The sequence below is a fragment of the Aplysia californica genome, unplaced genomic scaffold, assembly GCF_000002075.1.
Source record: "Aplysia californica isolate F4 #8 unplaced genomic scaffold, AplCal3.0 scaffold00469, whole genome shotgun sequence".
Classification (NCBI taxonomy): domain Eukaryota; kingdom Metazoa; phylum Mollusca; class Gastropoda; order Aplysiida; family Aplysiidae; genus Aplysia; species Aplysia californica.
The window spans coordinates 166,014-189,182 of NW_004797739.1; the positions used below are offsets into that span (position 1 = coordinate 166,014).

The window sequence follows — 23,169 nt, forward strand, 5'->3', positions numbered from 1 at the left end:
TAATAATAATAATAATAATAATAATAATAATAATAATAATAAAGAAACTAAAAATCTAGTTAATTATGCGGGGTGTCAAAAAAAAGGACCCATTTAAAGTGCAATTACTTAATCATCTTTGCTTCAAAAACAGACTAAAACAGAACCTGGACATGGATGGCTGGCGCCTCTATAAATAAATTATTAATGATGGTCTTTGCTTCAATTTCAACAAAACTTTGAACAGATAAAATTCAACTAGGGACATGTCCAATTTGTCCGTATGAAGCAAATCAATTTACACATTCGAGAAATATCAAGCTTTAAAAATTTCAACCAAAATTGAGTAAATGCAAAACTTTACTTCTTAAAAGCTTTCAGTTTCCGGGGCATGATCAGCCCATTCTGGTTTCAGGACAAGGATGGTAAAAATCACGAGCGTTAAATCTGATGGATATCTCTGCGTGCTGAGAAAGTTTTTGAGAAGTTTGGGGAGGAGAAGGGGTTATGCTGTTGAGGAGGGCCTGATTCAAGAGAGGCCCGTGCATTGTTACAACAAAGATTTGGGGAAATGGGGAAATGCCTTGTCAGTTGAAAACTTACAAGTAAATGGTCACATCTTTACTCTTGACTTGAACCTCTTCAATTATTTTTCTTTAAGCATATTTTGACAGACAAGGTCTACGGAAACAAAACCACAAATGGTCAAACAGTTTAAATTCAATGTTGAACTGGAGGTGCAAAGAATCACCACAGAAACACGCCACAGGATTATTCATGTGTCTAAAAATACTTAAAAGCACAGACAGAATCCCACCTCAAAGCTCTTTATGAAAAAAACTGTATCTATGCAAAAAGAATTTAAGAAAAATTATTCAAAAAGAAGTAAAGAGACACAAAAATAATCGACTCGACATACCTGAAGACAGTTCTCCAAAGACCTCACAAAGTTTGGGTTGCTGAACTTGATGACTTCCAACTTATTGGCTTTCTCCATGTTCTTCACCCACTTGTTTGCCTGGCCTTGTGGGTCAATCATCAAAGGCCAGCGGTTGGCACTCATCACAATGATGGCGTTGTCCACAGAGTAGCTGAACAAGAGAAATTTTGTTTCAGTACAAGTTTAGGATATTCAAAGTGAAAAAATGTTTCTTTTGTTTTAGTGTTAAACAAAATTTAATTTTAGTAAGAGTTATATGGCACTTGCAACACAATAAGGTCAAAAAAGTGCCAAAGATTAGAGGTGTTACAAGAGAGTAACAAACACCAAAAAAAAGGACGGATAAGGATGATTGATGTTTGATAGGAAAGAAGTCAAAAACCACACACACCACAGCACCTGCTAATCACTCACTATAGTAAAAGAATATCCATTTGAACAGCCGTTCTTCAGCAGCAAAAAGATAGTTAAATCTTCAAAGGTAAAGGCAAATTACAAAGAAGCAAAATATAAAAACAACTGTGTTTTAAAAAACCTCTGAGGCACATCTGTACATCTGTTTACTACGTGTTACGAACAAAACTCACTTGTCAGCTGGCAGTCCAGCAATCTGCCATTCACGGATTTTGACCGGTTCCCCGAGGGTGTTGGATAGAGAGAAAATGTCAGAGACTGGAACCTCTCTCTCCTGGCACTGAACGAACCACTCCTGGGTGCATTCCTGCAAGGAAAATGATACAAAGCCACGTTTTAAACTTACTATGAGGCATATGGTATGGCAAGGTGAGGTATAGTAAGGTGTGGTGTGGGGTGGTGTGGTGTGTTGTGGTGTGGTGTGGTGTGGTGTGGTGTGGTGTGGTGTGGTGTGGTGTGGTGTGGTGTGGTGTGGTGCAATGTGGTGTGGTGTGGTGTGATGCAATGTGGTGCGGTGTGGTGTGGTGCAATGTGGTACGGCGCGGTGTGGTGTGATGCGGTGCGGTGTGATGTGGTGTGGTGTGGTGAGGTGTGGTGTGGAGTGGTGCGGTGTGGTCGGGTGTGGTGTGGTGTGGTGAGGTGTGGAGTGATGTGGTGCGGTGCGGTGCAATGTGGTGTGGTGTGGTGAGGTGTGGTCTGGAGTGGTGTGGTCTGATGTGGTGTGGTCTGGTGTGATGTGGTGTGGTGGGGTATGGAGTGATGTGGTGTGGTGTGGTGTGGTGTGGTGTGGTGTGGTGTGGTGTGGTGTGGTGTAGTATGGAGTGGTGTGGTGTGGTGTGGTGTTGTCTGGTGTGGTGTTGTGTGGTGTGGTGAGGCGTGGTGTGGTGTGGTGAGGTGTGGTGTGGTGTGGTGTGGTGCGGTGAGGTGAGGTCTGGTGTGATGTGGTGTGGTGAGGTGTGGAGTGATGTGGTGTGGTGTGGTGTGGTGTAGTATGGAGTGGTGTGGTGTGGTGTGGTGTTGTCTGGTGTGGTGTTGTGTGGTGTGGTGAGGCGTGGTGTGGTGTGGTGAGGTGTGGTGTGGTGTGGTGTGGTGCGGTGAGGTGAGGTCTGGTGTGATGTGGTGTGGTGAGGTGTGGAGTGATGTGGTGTGGTGTGGTGTGGTGTAGTATGGAGTGGTGTGGTGTGGTGTGGTGTTATCTGGTGTGGTGTTGTGTGGTGTGGTGAGGTGTGGTGTGGTGTGGTGTGGTGAGGTGTGGTGTGGTGTGGTGCGGTGCGGTGGGGTGTGGTGTGGTGTGGTGAGGTGCGGTGTGGTATGGAGTGGTGTGGTGCGGTGAGGTGAGGTGTGATGTTACGTGGCGTGGTATGACATGTCATGGTTTGGGTTGAATATGCTTATCACTGCTGTAAAGGTCTTCTAGATGGCAGGTCTCGAGCTAAGCGGGTGGAGAGCCTTGACAATTCCCAAGAACAATCTAAGTTCAACAACATCCCATTGCACGGCTGTTCCACTCAGGATCACTTAGTTGCCGGCCGACCTGACCTCCGAGACGAGGTCACGCCCCGGTCACGCTACCTGTGGGCGCTCGGCCTCGCAGTCAGCGGCTCCCCCGCGATGTTATGTTTTGTACACATAAAACAACACCAGTTCTTATGGAAGCCGAGAAAGACAATGAAACAACAACCAAATGATCACATGAAGATGAAGGTGTAGTTTACGACAGTATAATTTTTATCACGGAGAAGTAAAAGAAAGTGTTGTTTAAAAGAGGGGGAATGTGGCTTTCATCATAGATTGGTTATTACAAACAAACATGTTTAAAAAAAAAAAATTACAAATAAACAGACCGACAGATTGTTACAGTCTTCATTTTCAGCTCACAGTCAGACTTTGAATTTTCAAACACACGTACATTTATGAGGTATGACCAAAAAGTCTTGTTGCTATAGTTAATTAATGCACACAGTCTTGTCAATGAGTGGGAAAACACTTTTACTTCTACCAGCAACCGACTGCCTGACTTTGTTAATTATATTTGTTCTTCGTTTTCTTTTTGGTGAGCTTGCTAAGTAAGATGATATTCTGTGTGTGACTATCCTTTGAAACACTAATGGCTGTCCTTTTGTTTTGAACCTCAACTGTCCTTTCATCTGAGATGTGTTAAGCTTTCGTCTGATCAGATGTGTAGCAACTTTTTCTTCTAACGGCGTGAGTGGCTCTGTGTCCGATTTCAAAAGTGTTGACTCTAACGTCGTTTCATGTTTGACTAATGGGGAGCTCGTACTGTCTGTGAACAGTTTCGTCTTCGTTTTAGGTGTGGATGTCAAAATATGAGTTTCTGGTGAAATGTAAAATGAGTCTTCGTCTGTATGTGTAAATGTGCTGTCAATGGATTGAGTGGTAAAGGGTTGAGCACCATCGCCTGTACTTACAGAGGAAACATCTGGGGTGGGGGTATCCGTTATGCTCACAGACTCCACTGCCATACGAGCAGGGGACGGAGAACGCAACTCGTGTCCTTCCGTAAGCAAAGGAATGCGCTCTTTAATGCACCCTTTGCGCAGTTTAACGCAGCGAGCACACACAAAGCACTCGTTAATGCTTATGCTTGCGTCGTAAGCGGACCAAACATAGGCACTGTCTTCTACACATTTCTGTGCGGCATTCAAAGCCGCATTTGTAATAATTTTGCTTCCATAGTGTGTATATTCGCGAGCTACATTTCCTGCACAGAGTGTTGGAATGCTTGTCGGCTGTGTTGTTGTCAATGTTCAGTCTATAATATTGCAATAAGTCAGACTTATTTTTCAGACTAAGTTTTTACACAAAAATCGACGCTGCTTAGAAACTTTAGTTTTTAAACTTCTTCCACCACAAGCACGACACAACTTTAAATTCTCAAAGTGGATGTTATAAGAGTGTTCCAACTTTGATGTTAAAAGGCTCTATAATTATAAACACACAAGAAAGTCAGACGGCAAGTTCCCGCTTCACAGAGTTTTTCTTTGCACCGAATGTTGCACTAGACTAGTCACATAAAGTGCGCTAGTTCATGGAAATTTAGCTCGTACCCTGAGATTTTTCACTACAACGGAGAGAGTAGATTTATAAAAAGAAATATGAAGGTTAAAACAAAAATTGGCGGTTCGAATTATCAAAATTCTCTTTTAAATCCAAAAAATTCAATAATACAGAGCTGTACAACAGTGGTAGTATATAGGTATCCCAACGAAGTATAAAACGTGATAGAAACTGGTTTCAAACTGCGGGTTATAGAGGAGATGCTGAGCTTTTATTTGGTATATAACACTCCAAGGTTTACGGGATGGAGAAAGGGAGTACTATGCTGTAAATTCCAGTTAATTTCTGGAAATCGTACCCTTTCCGCGCGGAGCGGTCAGATCTAGGGATAGGCCGGTGGAAGTGGCATAATGCGTCGAGATTTATTACCTTCCGCGAGGGGTCACAGGGGTCAGAAGGGCTACAACTAAGTGCGCCGCTCGGAGAGTGAAACTGAACAGCCGTGATTGAAGAATAGAACCACGGTCACTTGAACAGTATACCAGCATGATACTAACTGAGACCACGCATTTGGACAGACAAATTTACTACTTCTCATTAAAAAAAATATTGTGCTTGACTTTACAGGCATTTTGTTGGCACCCTTGAAGCTTTCTGTCCAGTTCAATAGTCAAAATTTTACTCATCATTGCTTCCAAAAAGATTCATACCTGGCAAAAATTGTGACATACACAGATAACTGACCTGTAGGACTATGCTTGTAAGTAATTCTGATTTTGAGTCCCCAAACAACATTCCAAAGTTTGTTAAGAATATGATATCCTGGACAGAGCAGAGAGAGAACAAAAATCTGAAGAATCTGAACTCTTAGCTCCATAAAAAAAAAACTACAGAGATGCAACTTTTAAGATTTTTACACTTTCATTCAATATTGACTATGTTTATGACTCTTCACCTGTCTGTAGTCAAGGATGAAAGGTCCCAAGTAAGCCACAACTCCAGCAGAGAGCAGCACATCACCGATAATGTTGTCATAGGTGGCGTTCAGCTGCTCCACATTCTGTCAAGACAAAGAACATGCATTAAATAGACTGCAAAAGTCTTAACTCGTTTAAAGCAGAACATTCAGTTTGTGACTCGTTTAACTCTTTATCTCCAGCAAGCCGTTCCCAGTTGCTCACGGTCAGAACTGCAGTGCCAGTGAGCTGCATTCCTTTATGACGACTTCGACATCAAATTACTTTCAGCAATTGCCGAAAACAAGTCTCTTTCACCGGAGTTTCATTCATAGATGAAGAACTATCAAAATAGGTCCTTCTGTTTTAATTGAATGACCAAAATAGTAATGTAAATGTCAGTTTTAGATTTTGAACCAAAATAAAACCCCAGCATAGTTGGTTTTACCCCCCCCCCCCCAGAGATAAAGAGTTAAAACAAAATGTTTTGTTCTTTTATACTCATCAAAATCTTGTTTCAACTCGACAAGGAACCCAATAAACCCTTCTTTTTTAACTTGAATATAAAAAAGAAAGAAAGATCTTTAGCACACCTCTTTCTGACACTATACCCACTCTATAATATAAAATGAACCAGCTTATTTGAGCTCCCCAGCTGTCAGTTCATTCAAAAGAACCCCCAAAACAAACAAATCAAAACAAAAGATTTACAGTTTATATTTCAATTCACACTAAGGTAAGCTGTTGCTGTGATGGAGATTTTCCTATTCGAAGGCACAGAGACGAATGACAATATTTATAAAATAAACTTACCTGTGTCCATCTGTCTTTCTCTCCACCCAAGCCACTGATGAGTTTGTTTGCTCGGTCTATCTTTACCTTGGTCAGCTCAATGTTATCTTCAAGATTCTGAAAAATTCATCAGAAAAAAAATTCAATTTCCATCATTTTGAACACAGAGGGGTAGCATTTTGTCACCAGTTAAATTTCTCAAAAGACAAGTTTTAGAATTTGATAACATATCAATGAAGTGGTAAAGGTTTACAGTGAAAAGAAGTAAAAAGCATACAGCTTTCATCAAATAAAAAGTCACTCTATTTTGTAAACAAAGCACTTGTTCAAATAAAATTAACTTACAAAGAGACTATGATTCTTAACGTCTGTTGTTTCGAAAATTGTACAAGTTTTGAATGTTTAAAAGTGCATCAAGACAGTAAAGGTCATTTAGTGCTGGAAAAAAGCAAGACTGAAATAACAGAGGCAAAGTAAAGAAGATCTACCAGAACCATTGGCACCCTCAAATCACCTGCAAAATGTTATTATCTTTCCACCACGATCAGTCAGATATACACAAATACACAAAAAACAAAAGAAAAATACTCCTTTTACCACTGTTGGAAAAAAAATTATCAATTAAAACTGAAACGCTCTCAAAATAAGTTTTAATGTGTTCTGTGTTAGAACGGATGTGAAAGGGGCATCGTGAATGACACTAATGTTTTTGAATAAAAATTCCTGAGAAGAACAAATAATTTCAGTGTTCAAGAAAAAGAACTTTCAATTTAAACCCAGACTTCTCACTGTAAAAGGTTGGTTGCATCAACACTACAATTCTCAAGGACAAACAGATTATATTAACAGCAATATGTGAGGTGTGCTGACAAAATGAGTTACTTCTCACAATCTACAAATCGATAAATTTACAAAAAATCTACATCAGGGTCAACTTTGTAGATTTTCTATTGATGCCATTATTCCTTAAATATAACATGCCTTTTATTATTTCATACTTATTAATTGTAAAAACTTCACCTATAAGCATGATGTATCTATTTCCATAAGGCTTGAATCTGAAAAGTAGCTCATTTTGTCAGCACGCTTCATATATACATCATCTGCTAAGTGTAAGACTCTGCCATATACAATCTTAAAAAGTGACACATGACAGAGCCTTACACTGAGCGGTCAACAGGTCAAACCTTTTTCTCCGTCTGCTTCTGCACCAGGTTGTCATTCAGGGCCTGCAGTTTGTCTGTGACAGCTTTGAGCTCTGCCTGCTTCACCCTCAGTTTCTCCATCTGCTCTGCCAGAACTGCTTCAGCTGCCGCCAGACTCTCCTGCTTCGGGGCGACCACCTGCAGGATACACATAAAGCATCTCTTGAAAAAGTGGTGAAATGGTATGGGGTTAACACTCCTATCAACACTATTAGGTTATTTAAGAGGCGGGACCTCTGAGTTTAACGCCCGTCTCCGAATGGACAGAGCCAAGAAGGAAATTTGTGCAAAGAGCCTTTTCCAAGGACGCAACGTCGGACCGAGCTGAGGCTCAAACCCCAAATCCACAATCTCACGATTACGAGTCCAGTAGCCTAACCACTAGGCTACCGACGCCACCAAGCATCTCTTGAGCATCACACCAAATATATATAGGATTCACCACAGGCAGAAAGGCAAAGAAGGACCTTTTTCTATAAAACGGCATCAAATTTTGGGGTTAAAAAAGAAGTTTTAGTGAGCGTTTCACAGCACTTGCAACACATTAGGTCATATAAGTACCAAAGACTAGAAATGTTACAAGAGAGTAACGAACAAAAAAGAAGGAGAGATAAGGATGATAGATATTTGATAAGAAAAAAAGAGCAAACGACACCAGAGCACCAGCTAACCACCCACCATCTAATTCTGAAGAATTTGAGTGAGCTTTTTAAAAAAAATACATAGCCTCAAAAAATTGTTTCTGTGTAACGCACTCACCTTGGCAACACTGTCGTACACATCTATGGCCTTGACCCATTTACATAAGCCCTCACACGCAGAGGACACATTTTTTATTATTGCAGGGTCAAATTCCTTGTTAGAGATGTATCTGTCCCGAATCTTTTTGATCGTGGGTCCTGGGATGTGGTCTTTGTCATATTCTTTGAGCGACTCGAGGAACTTCAAATCACCCAACATCTGAAATTCAAAATAAAAAACGCATTAGAAAATAAATAGCAAAGACATGGCACATTCTCTCTCACTCTCTCTCCCCTCTATCTCTCTCACTCACTCTCTGTATTTCACCTTTTAATTCTCTAAGGAGCCCTCAAACAAAGATGTCTCCCTTGTGCACCTTTCCCAGGTAGAGTCCAATTCTTGCTGTTTTTTGTCATCTGTCACCATTTTTCTCTGCTGAGTTGTCCTTGGCCTCCCTCTGTTCTTCTTACTCTTTAGATTTCAACTCAGTACCTTTCGGGTTATATTTAGCACTGATTTCTTGTATGTCTGATTCATCGTCATCTTTTCTGTTACATTTCTTACTTCATCTTTCTTACATTTGCCATCTTCAACTAGTCATCAATTGTGGCAAAGTCAGACCATAATAGGCCTAAAATTCAAGACCCATTGATAAATGATTTATGAAAGCAGCAAAATTTGGGACACTTGAATAGACAAAATGGCCCAGAACATCTAGCTCTCAATAGTAAAATTGAAGGCAAACTAGGCAGGGATAGCCCCAAGAGCAACCTACTTGGAAAGCCTAAACAGATGGGTGATGGGGAAAGGTCGGGATAATGTAGCTTTTTTTAAAGCATCTGAGCAAAGGAATGAATGAAGAACCATGACTGCCGATATCCGTCGCAGATCTGGTATTTGATGATGATGATGGTGATGATGAGCCTTACGTAATCTCCAGAGCTTTGCTCCATTCAGCAGAATAGATTTCACATTGCTTTTGAATAGTGTTTGCTTAGTGTTTGATAACTTCTAGAAAGTAGGCTACACTTTTTTGGTCTAAAGTCCATGGAACGCTTTATATTTTTCTAAATGGATAACGGTTTGACAATACCCAATGGCATTTCTGTAGAAACGTCTACTTTTTTTCAGGTTACAAAATGCAACTTTCACTAATCACAAGAAATCATAATTAAAAAATAACTAAAGTGTTACAAGTGGTACAAATTTCACCTTGATCAAAGTTAATCTATTGGCCAGATAAAAAAATGATTGTTGATAGCTGGTACCAAAGACAGCAGATAACTGACATTATTACCTTTTTAGCAGCAGGCCAGAAGTCCTCAAACGGTTTTCCATTTGGATCCACCTTTCTCTCCGGTTTGATTCCCTGTGAATAGATTGAACGATATTTTAAATCTCCAAAGAACAGCAACCATACAAGAGAGAATTAAAACAACCCAGGAATATACAGATAAAAGTCTGAATAATTTTTCACATTCTTTGAGACACAACTTGCAAACATGCAACATAAACCTAAACTGTCAGTGGAAAGACAATAAAAATGAACATTGTTATACCGAAATAAAGTTAGGAATCAAGATAAACTTATTATACAGCGAATTCAAAGGCTCTCAAGACTGCTGCCAAGGATAATTTGAAGCCTTGCTCTTAGACACTGATAAAAACATCTGGAAACGTAGAAAATATTTCAATATTAGGGAAATTCACATAGCTTGATATGGCCGGTCATGTATAAGAAATAAAACTGAAAAATGAATATAATTCAATTCCTTCCCCCCCCCCCCCCCCAACCCCCAAAACTATACTGAGGTAGCCAAACTACTAATTTTCATCAATCAGAACAGACAGAAAATGTATCCAGGGTGTGATACTGAGGTTTTAATAGCAATGCATGATGGCTCTCCTCTTGGGAAAAGTTATAAGGAGCGCTACAGGCAAACTTGTTAAGACATCTCTAACATGAATTACACCCCCATAGGCAGCATTTTAGTTTGATGAAGTTCTGTTGCCCTAGAATATAGGTGTGTGTGTGTGCCATGAGAAAGGTCCCAGTTGTCAGCAGCTTTGGATATTGAAATAAGGGCATATTCTTGTAGTAAATTTAATGCTGAGCACTCCGATTGTTAAAAATTTTCGAATATCTTGAGCAATTAAAAAAATATGCCACATTTTGTAACACAGGGTATAAAAATAAAGTTTGGAGAAAAACCCAATTTCTAGCACATTTCTAACTTTTGGTGAAGTACATGATACAACATGCTGCAAAAATAATTGCTAAAAAATTTTAGACTTAAAATATTACAAAATCCTTTCAACATGTTATTAAGAAATAATAATAATAATAATAATTGCATTTATATAGCGCATATCCATGCTCAAGAGCAAGCTCTATGCGCTTTACAACTATTATTACCCCAGCAGACCCTCTGAGAACACTCAGAAACATTCTCGGCTTCCACAGAAGCATACAGTGCAAGCTGCGGATTTCACGCGAAAATTTGTGCAAAGTGCCTTTCCCAAGGACACAACGTTGGGCCCCTGACGGGATTCGAACCCACGACCTTACAAGTCCAAGAGCCTAACCACTGGGCCACCGAAACCACGAAGTGGTTAAACATGAGTTTTCTGATGGAACTAAATTTCTGACCAGATACCACTTTTTTGCCTTTTCACACCGTTGCTCAAAAATAGCTTTGCTGACAACTGGGCCCTTTCTCCAGGTACACACATATAATACACACTTTCTGCACGCATTTAAAGCCAAAAGCCCCCACAACTGCTATCAAGTGTTCATCAAAGTAAAAAATATGCAAGAGGCCAGGCGGAGAAGGGAATGTAGCCACCTGCAGCAAGTTAAAAATGCAATAAAGGACACTACCATGAAACTCGCCAGAGAGAGGTTCCGTTATCTAGGTGAATGTGGATCTACATATTACTCCTTCAAGCATAACAAATAATTTGTATTGTAATTGTAGAAACTAGAGGAGGCAGCATGTTATTAATTTTTTTAAATTTATTAAATTTGTGTTTACCTACATACAAACAAAACTTTGGAACATTCATGATTTCTGGAATTACAAAAATACAGTTGAACCTGCTCTAAAGACCACCTGTCCAAGACGATAGCTTGTACAAAAAAACTATTTCCCACTTCCCCCTTGGGTTTTTTCTACATTATAATGACACTATCCAAGAGGACCACCTGTCTAAGATAACTACTTTTCTCCTCGACAATGCATGGTCATCTCGGACAGGTTTTGACTGTACAGTTGGCCATTGGGAAACTCAAACATGTCAGGGATTTGACATATCCATTGTTCAGTTTAAGCAATAATGACAAATTTTAAAGATATCAGTCAGGGAATGGCAAATTGTACGAGCTATCCATGATTTGAATTTTCCTGTGTTTGTATTATCTGCACAACAAATGCATAATAAGTGTCAGGACATGGTGGGATCAGGAGCTTGTCAGTTTGTGGGCATAGGGAGTTATTTGTATTAATTAAAAGCTTTTTCATTTGTCTTGCTTTGACAAAACAAATACCCTTCTATCTTGAATAGAAATCAAGATATTTGTGATTGAAGGAGGAAGGGATTGGCGGGTTTCAGAGTTAAAATCAGCGAGAAAATGGCCGCCATAGTTTGGTTATTTCCATAGTTTGAAAGTCCTTGGAACCAGAAAATTTACATTTTTTGTGCCTTTAATCAACGTTTTTCAGTAAAATCCACACTGAATTGTGTTTTTAATAAGACGTAAAAAATGTTGAGCCAAAAAAGAAAATTCGAAAATAACTACCCAACTGACAGAAAAATGCCAGTTTCTTTGATTTCACTATTTTGATGAGCGCCTGATTTCACCACGACACTACACATATGAAAAAGTGGCCCTTAAATACAATCATACAAAATCCACTCACTTTGAGGATGCAGACACTCTCCATGACCAGCTTGACGCCGGAGGGTGGGTTAGCCATGGCCTTCACGATGCTGATATCATTCTGCTTGAGAGTGTCCAATGCAGTGATGGCCGCATTCATGGCAGGCATTGCAATAGACAACTTCTCCTCACAGTCAATCTGAAGAGGGTGATTCAAACATAAATCTTAACATGAGATCGCCGAGTCTTAAATATAGCACAGACATTTTGTAAATTGCTGAATTACAAAGAATTGACTCATATTTTACCACCAGAGACAGAAAGAAATTTTGTTTTCTTATGTTTGTACATGTAATGTTTTAAATGTTATCAATGTTGTAGCTTTATAAACAGTAATTACTCCTTTCTTAACTCATTACAAAAAATGAACCACAACAGATCTCCAGAAACAATATGAAAATATAATAAGGTATGGAAAGCAACTATTTTAACCTGAATAGAAACAAATATCTCCAAAGTTTGACTGTGAAATCCATGTCACTATCTTCTATGCTGCCTGCACTGCAAGTGGCAGCTTGCATAAAGATACAGTGAGTTAAAACATTTTTTGAGTCTCCTCTCCAAAAGAAGCTTTGTTAGTCCCATGAATTGCTTGCCACTATGATAGCAGAATATGCATTCCAGAATCTTCTCAAAGCTCTAGATTAATGTCTACAAGTCCAATTGGAAGATTAAATCTATTTTATCTCACCAGACCAGTGTTGTAAAGCCTCTCTATCATTGCATCATGTAGAAGATATAAGTTCAATTCCACGGCGGGGATATTTATTTTATCATTTATTTTATCGAGTATCTGCGTCTTTCTGTTGGGATGCTACATCCCACTCAACCCGGGTTGGCCTTGACAGGCAAAGCTGAAGCATCGTGCCTTCTAAAGGATCTGAGAATTGTGTTGATGGAGAACATTTTAAAAATTACAATTATATCAATCAATCAGTCATATCGTCACACTTTGTGTGTTGTTTCAGTGTGTTGTTTCAGTACATAATATTTTATGTGTTTTCTCGTTGTGAGTACGCGTGAGAGCACCTGAAGTTCCTTCTAACACCATTGCCAGTGTAAAGGACCAAGACAAATTTCTACTTGTGTGATGAATAAAATTTTTTACTGTCATTTAAATCTGAATCCAAGAATGTCAGTGCCCACCTTAATAGCCTCAGCTTCCTGAGCAGACTTGTTGGCAACAGCCTCATCCACCTCCACAATACGCTTGATGTCCTCCACCTCAATGGTCTCACGTTCTATGATGCCGATCAGTTCCTCTGTCTCCTTAGAGGTCTCAATCAGCTTGGGTTGTAAGTCCACCAGTTCTGTCTGCATCACATTGATCTGAAAAATGTGGGAAATTGTAAAGGTTAAATGCCCCTTGTAACATGATGCCGATCAGTTCCTCTGTCTCCTTAGAGGTCTCAATCAGCTTGGGTTGTAAGTCCACCAGTTCTGTCTGCATCACATTGATCTGAAAAATGTGGGAAATTGTAAAGGTTAAATGCCCCTTGTAACATGATGCCGATCAGTTCCTCTGTCTCCTTAGAGGTCTCAATCAGCTTGGGTTGTAAGTCCACCAGTTCTGTCTGCATCACATTGATCTGAAAAATGTGGGAAATTGTAAAGGTTAAATGCCCCTTGTAACATTGTATTTAAAGCCTCTCTATCATTGAATCATGTAGAAGATATGAGTTCAATTCTGAGTTTAACATCCATCTCCAATAGGACCAGGCCAAATGGGAAAATTTGTGAAAACCAACTACAAGAAGGACAATATGTTGGACCAGGCTGAGCCTCAAACCCCAGAAGCGTGCCCTCATATGACCTTATGCAGTTGCGAGCGCCGTAAAACATTTACCACGAAAAAAAACCCAGAACTCCCAGTCTCACAATTACAAGTCCACTAGACTGACCATAAGCCTCTCATACAAACCTACATCAGATATGAAGAAGAAAAAAAATGAGCATTGGGTCATTTAAAAATTAAGAAAACAGCTATAAATGAAGACCATTTATAAATTCTACCATGATACATACCTGGCTCTCAGAGAACTGCAGCTTCTCAAGGCCAACGTTGTAACGATTCTTGAGCGTAAGGATCTCCAGCCGTTTCTTCGACAACAAATTCTTGAAGGTTTTAATGAGCTCCAAGTAGGAGGTGGGTGTCACATAGTTGACGCGTCGCATCACATCATAGTACCTAAAGATACAAAGAAATCTGTTTGAGCTTCTAACTTAACTACATCACTGCATTCGCAAAATGGCACATCTCGTTTTTGCTACTTTTAAGATAAAAAGGAACTCTTCAACAAGACTATTTATTGTTTAATAATGGTAAAACTTGCCACGCATGTTTCTTTTGTGACTACCAGTGCATTTTTGTTTCGGTTTTAACGAAAGATAGATATAGTACTACCAAACAAAATAAATGTCTGGTTCCATTTTGGCACAACTCAAAGTTAAGTCATTTTGCTAGTGCAGTGACCTTTATCCTATATGATGACACTCCTCATCAGTGAGCATCCAAATGTGGAACTTCTCCTTCTACATATGTTTCAAAGAAACTATCTAGTGTGTCAGTGTGCTGGTTAACACTTATACGACCTTGTATTGTAGATACTGCTATAAGAGCATGTTCTATCTTATCATCTCATCTTATACTTTTCTATAACAGACAAGAACTAACAGCTTTTTGCCCTTAGCACAGACCACTGGATCATTAGATCAAAATGAAAATACTATCAATTTTTTCCAAAAGATTCATATCAGATCTTTTTTCTTCTTCCTTGATTGCCTCTGATTCTGACAAATTTCACTCCCACTTTGTTTGCCAATGATTATTCAAAACATTGTGTGTTCAACTGATTCAGTATAATGATATTGATTCAGGTTTCTATTATTAAATTTAAGAAGAAAGAAATAATTTTTTATGGATATTTCTTTGGTTAAAGACTTACTAGGGGGCTCTCGTGGCCTAGAGGTTAAGGTGTTGGCCTCTCATTCAAAGGTCCCGGGTTCGAATCCGGGTAGCGACCAAAAAATTTTCTTCTCTAAAATTGTCTCCTTTCACCTCCTTTCCTGCTCTCTAGCATTGTTCTGTTGTCTGCTTTCATTTCCACTTTCTGCCCCCACCCCCTCACCTCCTTTGCCCCCCTCCTCTGGACTCCTGACTCTTTCTGCAGCCTTTCTACTGCTACTCCTTGGCTCCTCCTAACTGCTGTCTTTCTGCCACACCCCTGATCTTCTGGTAGGAAAGATCTACACCTAGCCTTCTCGGACAAGGGCGAAAAATCTCTGAGGGCCCGTGTGCAAGTTGCGCACGTTAAAGAACCCTTGGTGGTCTAAAATCGATAAGAGTAGGCTTCGGCCGCCACCCGGGCAAAATTCAAAATTTCCTACCAATGAAAAAGTATTAGGTGTGTCCCGTGCGCTCATATGACCTTATGCATTTGCGAGCGCTGTAAAACCCTATACTAAACAAACAAAACAAGACTTACTAGGAAAATCCCAAGCCATGATGAGTCACACATAACAAGCCAGTTGAGTCCAAGTCTAGAAGACCTAAATATTTTTTTGCAACTTACAAAGAAAGATGATGGTTATACCTTTGAGAGAGTGCCCGTACACTTTGGTGGAAATGTTTGCACATGCTGACAGTGTTGGTTCGAACCTCTGAGGACATCTCCACCTCGTCCAGGAATTTGTTGGCCACCAGCTCCAGGGCATCCTCTGGCCATGCCTGACGAACACAGTCAAGCAACAGGCAAAAGTTAATAATAACAATAATAATAATTATTATTATAATAATGATAATGATGATGATGATATGATGATGATGATAATAATAATAATAATAATAATAATAATAATAACAATAATAATAATAAAAATAAAAACAACAATAATATAATAATGCTGATGATAATGATGATGATGATAATAATAACAACAACAACAACAATAATAATAAGTGGGATTTGTACAGCACACATCCCTGCTCGACAGCAAGCTCCATGTGCCTTACACTTTATTATTACCCCAGCAGACGCTAGAACACTCAGAAACATTCTCGGCTTCCAAGGAAGCATACAGTGCAGGCAGCTGATTAAATACTCAAACACTATTTTTTTTAAATAAAAAAAATCAGTTTTGGATAAATGCAGCCAGAAAAGTGACTGAAGGGACACTGAACACATTGTTTCAGTTGCATTCTTAAAAACTGATGTGCAGTTTTGATTTTGAGTGAAAACAAGACCGCTCATTAGTGCAGCTTATTTTATACCACAGTGGCAAATGAAATAGCCTTTACAGAAGTAGGGACATAGAGCATAAGGTGAAAGTCTTGCTTACAAATGTTCCTAAGTAAAGGGAAAATAAGTACAATATGTAGGTCTTGGAACATGGATGGCTGAGAGTAGAATAGAAATTATGGGAAATAAAACACATAGATTGACTCTGTCTGTCCTTGAATAATTACAGAAATATATATGTGTCACGATGTGATAGAATCAGGCACTCGTCAATTTTTGGGCATGCGGAGTTGTTGGTATCATCTGAAAGCTTATTCATTTGTTTTGCTTTCAATGAAAAAAATATACATCTATCTTGGATAGAACTCAAGGTATTTGTGATAGAAGGAGGAGAGGTCGCCTGGTTTCACTGTGGTTAAATAAGCGAGAAAATGGCCGCCAAAGTTTGGTATCTCCAATAGCTACAGAGTCCTTGAAAACTGGAAAAATAAAATATTTGCGCCTTTAATAAACTTTTTTTCAGTAAAATTCAAATGGAAATATGTTTTTGTATAGACATAAAACGATTTGAGCCAAAAAGCAAAAATTCGATAAAAATTGCCTAACCAGCGGAAAAGTGCCTGTTTCTCCGGTTTCGTTATTCTGACGAGTGCCTGACTTCACCACGATGCTTCACATATATACTTACATCCTCGGTGTAGTGGTTAAGCCCTTTGCCATTGCACACAGAGGACCTGAGTTCAATTCCTGTGTGGGAACAGTTTTATCGAGTATCTCGGTATTCCATCAGAGACGTTGTATTCTACTTTGCCCAGGTTGGCCTGATAAGCAGGGTCAGTCTTGCTTCTAAATTACCTAAATTTCCATAGATGGTTGTGTAAAACAATCACATATTTTTTTAAGGAAAAAAAATGATCAAGTTGTGTGCGGTAGGAGGTTATACTCTTACAAAACAAATTGTCCCCTACCTTGAACCAGTCAATGGTACAGCAGTTGATGAGAGATGGGAACATCCTCAGCCTGTTCCTGAAGGCATCTCCGATGGGACTGAAGGCGAGGACAACGTGGAGGTGGCGACGGATACGCTCGATGAATTTGTTGTACATGTTCAGAGGAGTGAACTCAATCTGGGCATTTTCCTTTTGGCATAAATTCTGCATCTGTGCAGGCCAGGGTTAAGCAAAAAACAATTTATATCAACTCGAAATATATTCATGAGGTAGAATCTTCTTGAAAACACAGAGTAATGATGACGTTAGCAAGCACAGCAACAATAAGCAAAAATTAAAAGTTTTTAGCTCAACAAATAAAGATGTCTTTATCTTGCTTTGATAAGGCTCTGTCGTATTACCTCGCTAGATGCACACTGGTATAATGAAAGTCATTTAAATGTAAGACAAATCCAAGAACAATAATAAAAATGTAAAAAGGGTATAGATAATTATACTTAAATTATTTTAAAACAGTAATGTTTCTTAGTTTCATATTCTCGTTACTCTGAAGAAATCTGTCAGTTGATATATTAAAAATAAAATGTAGCAATGAAAAGCTGTAGAAACAGAGCTAGAAAAATAAACCACAATCTAAAAACAACAAGATTTCATTATCATAACACTGGCTGAAGTGTAAAGCGCATTACAGACTGCTTCAAAGCCTTTTTTTTACCACTGAATTTCTTTTTTTCTGCACAAAAACCCAAGGGTCTATTAAAAGAGTTACTACACCATGAGACTTTAATAAACTGGTTTTTCAAAGTTTACAGCTCAGAAGAAAGAAGCAAATGAAATCCAAACTGTGAGTATTTCCGGTAACAGTCACACTAAGAAACTTTCCAAATAAAGGGCAGGCCATAAGATAGCACGCTGAAACTGCAAGTGCTACCTTTTCAATGATCTCCAGTCTCTCCTCGTTCTCATAGAGGTTGGGGATGTCTCCAGTGTTGAGGATCATGTTCACGTCTTCAAGGAAAGATTCATCCTAGGATGCATAATAGAACAAGTTGCAGAATTTTGCATGACTGTGATCTGACAAGGACAGAGCATGATAGTAAATAACTCATCTTTGACTAAAGTAAATCAGCAAGCTTGCATTAACTAAGACATTTCAGAGGAAAGAAAAGCAGCTATGATCTCTTTGTGGACTCACTGTCTGCATGCAAGTCACTCATTTATAGTGAATTTTATCAATTTCATATTATGAGAAAAATCCTTTAAAGTAGAAAGGCATCACCTTTCCAGTAAGTCTTTGAATTAAATTTGTGACTTCTCAAATTTTTTGTTATAGCAATCAGTCTTGCAGTAAAATGGTTTTGGTCAGATAAAGAGAAAAAGAGCTATGTCAAAACATCCTTTCTATGTCTGCAGTGGTCTCACATTAAAATAGTTTTCCTCTGATAAAGTGAAAAAAAAATCTATGGCACAATGTCATTTCTATATCTGCCCAACCTGTGTCACAACAATCTTTGAGGTCAAAGGACAGCTGCAAAAAGGTAAGAAATAAAAGTATTGGAAGCCATGCTGTCACTCTCAAAATACAAAGGCCTGATTCTCAAAAGAAAACAAAAGAATTTAAATTATTCAAACATCAGCTAAAAACTTCCCTAATTCCAACTCTTATTTTGGCCAGAATATAGCAGAACAGAGGGTGCGGTGGCAGAGTGGTTAGTACGCTCATCTCCTAATCGGAAAGTCCGGGTTCAAGCCTCGGTTCGGACACTGATTTTTTCGCCCCCTCCTGCCCACCCAGCAGTAATGGGTACCTGACTTCGAGTTGGGGAAGTAAAGGCAGCGTGGAAAGGAACTGGTCACCCTACCACAATATGCCAAAGGCCCAGGAAGTTGTCTCACTAACAAGGCAATCCCAAATGTCCCGATCGGAGGCGGGAACAGCTTTACTTTTATAGCAGAACAATTATTACTAGCCCTTTGCCCCGCTCAATAATAAATATGATGGTCTCTTGCATCTTGACAAATAATCCTAAAGTAGTATGCATGAAACAGCTTTGCCTGGGAGATAGACATAGAAGAAGTAGATTGCCCGAGTACTGCTTCCATCTCTTCTGATCCTGACTTCCTTGATATACTCCATAGGAGAGACATTGTCAGTCCATATGGAATCAAAGAAGGTGTAAGGGTGTATCTTACTATTTCTTTATCTTCTCTGCTAGATGTCCGTAAATGTATTATGCACTTAACATACCAATGCTGGCTATCACCAATGCAGCATCAATTATTTTTTTCCCGTTAGGGTCATATTATCTTGCTCAAGGGCTCATTTCTATAACCTCCCATCTAAAAACTAAGCATAGACACTGTACTCTTTGTGAATCTTTGTTGACAAACCACTTAATCACTCAGGCCGTGATTATGAATCACCTTGATTTGGTGGTCACCAAAGAGGAAGACAGTGGACACGCCTTGGTCCCCGGCCCGACGCATCATCCTGCGCAAGTCGTCACGCCACTCAGTCATGGAGTAGTTCTTGGTGATCTCGATCTGGAACAGCTCAAAGTCTGACATGAAGGCGGCCAAGCGAGTCACACTCTGTCGGCCGCTGCCTCCGATGCCTAGCATGGGGAATAGATAGAGATAATCATAATCATCATCATCATCATGAAGAGCTCAACCCACATTGCCAAGATGCAACCATGAAAAGGAGGATGTCAAATATATATTTGAATGTTCAGGAACAATGGCAATTCGAATGGAGTTATTTGGACGAGTGGAGGTGCCTCTGAGTATAATGACAATAAGGCCGAAAAAGAGTCTCGCTCTCGCTCGAAGATTTCTTTGTGGAGTCCACCACGCCCATTAAGGAAACAACAAAAAATCATCATCATCATCATCATTATCGTCATTCATCATCAAGTGCTAGATCTGCGACAGATATAGCTATCATGGTTCTCCATTCATTCCTTTGCTTGGATGCTCTCAAAAAAGCTACATTACTCTGATCTGTCCCAGTCACCCATCTGTATAGATTCTCAAAGTAGGTTGCTCTGGGCCTACCCCTGCCTCGTATGCCTTCAATTTTGCCAGTGAGAGCTAGATGTTCAAGACCTTTATATGTCTATTGAGGTGTCCCACCAACTGCATTTGTCTTTTCTCTGTTGTTTTTATCCTCATTTGATTTCTTATGGAATAGAGAAACAGTCAAAGTTGTTTGTGATGGCCACCCATTGTCGGGGAGAAAAATGGTTGTCTTTGACAGGAAGAAGTCTTACACAGGGTCATTACAATGTAAACAATATATGCAAAGAAAGAAATGGGAAGTGGCCATTTACACAGGTGACTCTCTAATACACATGGCTATTAGAGCAGGTTTGACTGTAGTTAACTCACTTGCGACTGGGCCCTTTCACCAGTCACAAGCGTTGAAGACTGGCGTTTTTGGGGGTATTTCAATAAATCACCACAAGTCTCAGAATTTCCCTATTGTAATTATTTTTTGACACAGTAAAGTAACATTCAAGCTTAATCTAATACAAAAAACCAAAGTTGTCTAAGTTTAATACTTTAATTTGTATGATTTTTTAAAAATTGGCATGAATTTGATTTTCCAAAAAATTTCCAGAGACGTGACAAGTGGAATGAAATTCACTACAACAACAAAAATAAAAGTTCAAAGTGTTCTGGTTTGATTTGTATACATGTGCGAGTGTTTGGTGAAAATATAAAAGCTGGTCTGTGCATTGATTCAGACCTATACACTGAAAATACATAGACAGATGTACGGCACGGCGTTGTGATTTCGTTGCGCGAAAAACAACACCGGTACTAGTGCAAGATCTAGCCCTAAAACTACGACTCGGGCCGTGTTCAGGTACATATCCAGGATCCTAACTATTAGACACATCATATTCTGAGACACTAAAACTAGTAAAACATACAGAAGTATAGAAAACGGCGAAATTATGTGATTCTGGTTCATGCGACTTCTTCAACCGTTACTACGACGCGACTGTCGGATTACTATCAGCTGTATAGAAAAAAACAAAGCGCGAGTTCCGGTCTGTTCAACCCCAGTTGGGGTCACTGTCCTTCACCTTCAATAACTTAAAAACTACCGGCCCCAGAGATACGAAACGAAGTCTAAGTAGCTCAGGCTTGGCCAAACAAGGGTACGAGGCGGGTCTCGCGATCCGTGCGTGATTTGTAGAGCGAAAAAAAAAATCCAAAGTTGGTCACGCAGGGCTCGTGTGACCCGTCGCGAGCGTCGCGGCGAGGGTCACGCAACTGTTGTGTGACCCGTCTGAAGTGAGTTAAAAACATTATTTATGCTTTATGCTATATTGTGATGAAGAGCGTAAAAAGGCATTGTATAAGCCATTGATATTTCATCACCTTTGTTTTGACATTATGATATTCATGAGAACTCAACATCAATAATAAATTAATCATATTTCTGACTGAAATAAAGTACAGTGATAATGAGACACTGAGTTGAGCACAGTTGTAGAACGTAGCTAGTCAGAGTGACAACATTAACACTTTACCAGAACGTCACCTCAGAACTATTTTGTCCAAAGTCCCTCTTTACTTAAGAACACTTGGGACAAAATAGTTATGAGGCAACGAGAAATGAAAGTGGATAATACATGTAGTACTGATGAAAAGTAAGATACACTGTCCAGTTATAGTGAGATGAGATGAGACAGAACTGGATGAAAAGATAGTTATGAAATGAGCTGAAAAGATGAGACGATAAATGTTCATGAAAAAAAGTTAAGTAGGGACCTATGCAAACGCGCTTAACGTGGAACCCACAAGGAAAACGTAAGAAGGGAAGACCAAAGATGACATGGAGGCGAGCGGTACAAGCGGAAATTGAAAAAGCGGGGACATCATGGAAACAGATAGAAAAGGATGCTCAAGACAGGCTTCGCTGGAGTAATGCTGTTGATGGCCTGTGCTCCACTGGGAGTTAAAAAGGATGAGAGAGAGAGAGATGCAAATGCATACACAGAACTGTTTCAATGACTATACTTACCCACATTACTGTTTCATTTACTGCACTTACCCACAAGAAGGCAATGACCATTGGGCTGTTTGAGAACTCGACTGATGCGAGAAATGTGTTCAACAGCAAAGCGGAACATAACTAGGTCCATAGGGGCTTTGCTCATGAGGTTGTAGTCTTCAAGGTAATGCTCTACAGTCTGCAAGTAAGAAGAAGTTAAAGCTTTTCCATTATAATCTGCAAACAGTAGGGGAAACTATGCCTCGTACAGACAATTGCTTCTTTGTAAAGTATCTCAACAGGGAAATAGCCCTAAACAGCTAATAATTAAAGAAAAAAACAACCATTCTAACCCCTCCCCCCCCCCCAAAACCAAATGAATCTTTAAAATTGTAACTTCTTTACACTCCATGCAAAGGAAAAACTGTTAATACCCCCCCCCCCCCCCCCACACACACACACACACACACACACTCCCATGGCCTCTTTACTTCATACTCAATGGACAAAGTTACACCACACTGCTCTTTGTCATCACTTTGAAAGTAAATAAATGTGAAGGTTTAACAACCCTATGAACAGTTAGGTTATTTAAGGGTCAGAACCTCCAAATTAAACATCCATCTCCAATAAGAACAGACCACTTGGACTGAGAGTCTGAATAACTCCACAAAGCAATGATGAGTTCAAGAACACCTTGTTGGTGATTCGAACTAGGGCCATCCATCCCATGGTCCAGTATAATAACAACTGAGCTAACAGAGCACCCTAGATGAATGTTTAAAACATGCACAAAATTATTAAAAAACATAGCTTTTTATTTCTTTCAACAATACATCAGTGACACTGTGTTTAAGTGGGTAGTCACTAGGGTGTGTCCTTGAGCAAAACACCTCGACCATAGCTAAAAAAAAGAAAACAAGGTGCTGCACAGTGGCGACCAGCAATGGGGTGTTTGTAGTAGGCCTATATCTTTATGTATGCGTAT

The 23,169-nt window shown here is 39.5% G+C and overlaps 1 protein-coding gene across 1 annotated transcript in view; it reads right to left on the reverse strand.

The window, feature by feature from the left end:
* LOC101848837 (dynein heavy chain 3, axonemal) overlaps positions 1 to 23,169 on the reverse strand; it is a gene marked incomplete at its 5' end in the record, with an annotated part of 135,539 nt that overhangs the window by 34,325 nt on the left and 78,045 nt on the right. Inside the window, 15 exon segments of the mRNA XM_035971600.1 lie at positions 899 to 1,070; positions 1,507 to 1,640; positions 5,307 to 5,411; positions 6,121 to 6,216; positions 7,287 to 7,442; positions 8,064 to 8,264; positions 9,343 to 9,414; positions 11,966 to 12,124; positions 13,132 to 13,314; positions 14,011 to 14,173; positions 15,579 to 15,712; positions 17,192 to 17,383; positions 18,105 to 18,200; positions 19,598 to 19,788; positions 22,242 to 22,380. Of these exon segments, the coding sequence (XP_035827493.1) occupies positions 899 to 1,070; positions 1,507 to 1,640; positions 5,307 to 5,411; positions 6,121 to 6,216; positions 7,287 to 7,442; positions 8,064 to 8,264; positions 9,343 to 9,414; positions 11,966 to 12,124; positions 13,132 to 13,314; positions 14,011 to 14,173; positions 15,579 to 15,712; positions 17,192 to 17,383; positions 18,105 to 18,200; positions 19,598 to 19,788; positions 22,242 to 22,380 (2,193 nt within the window).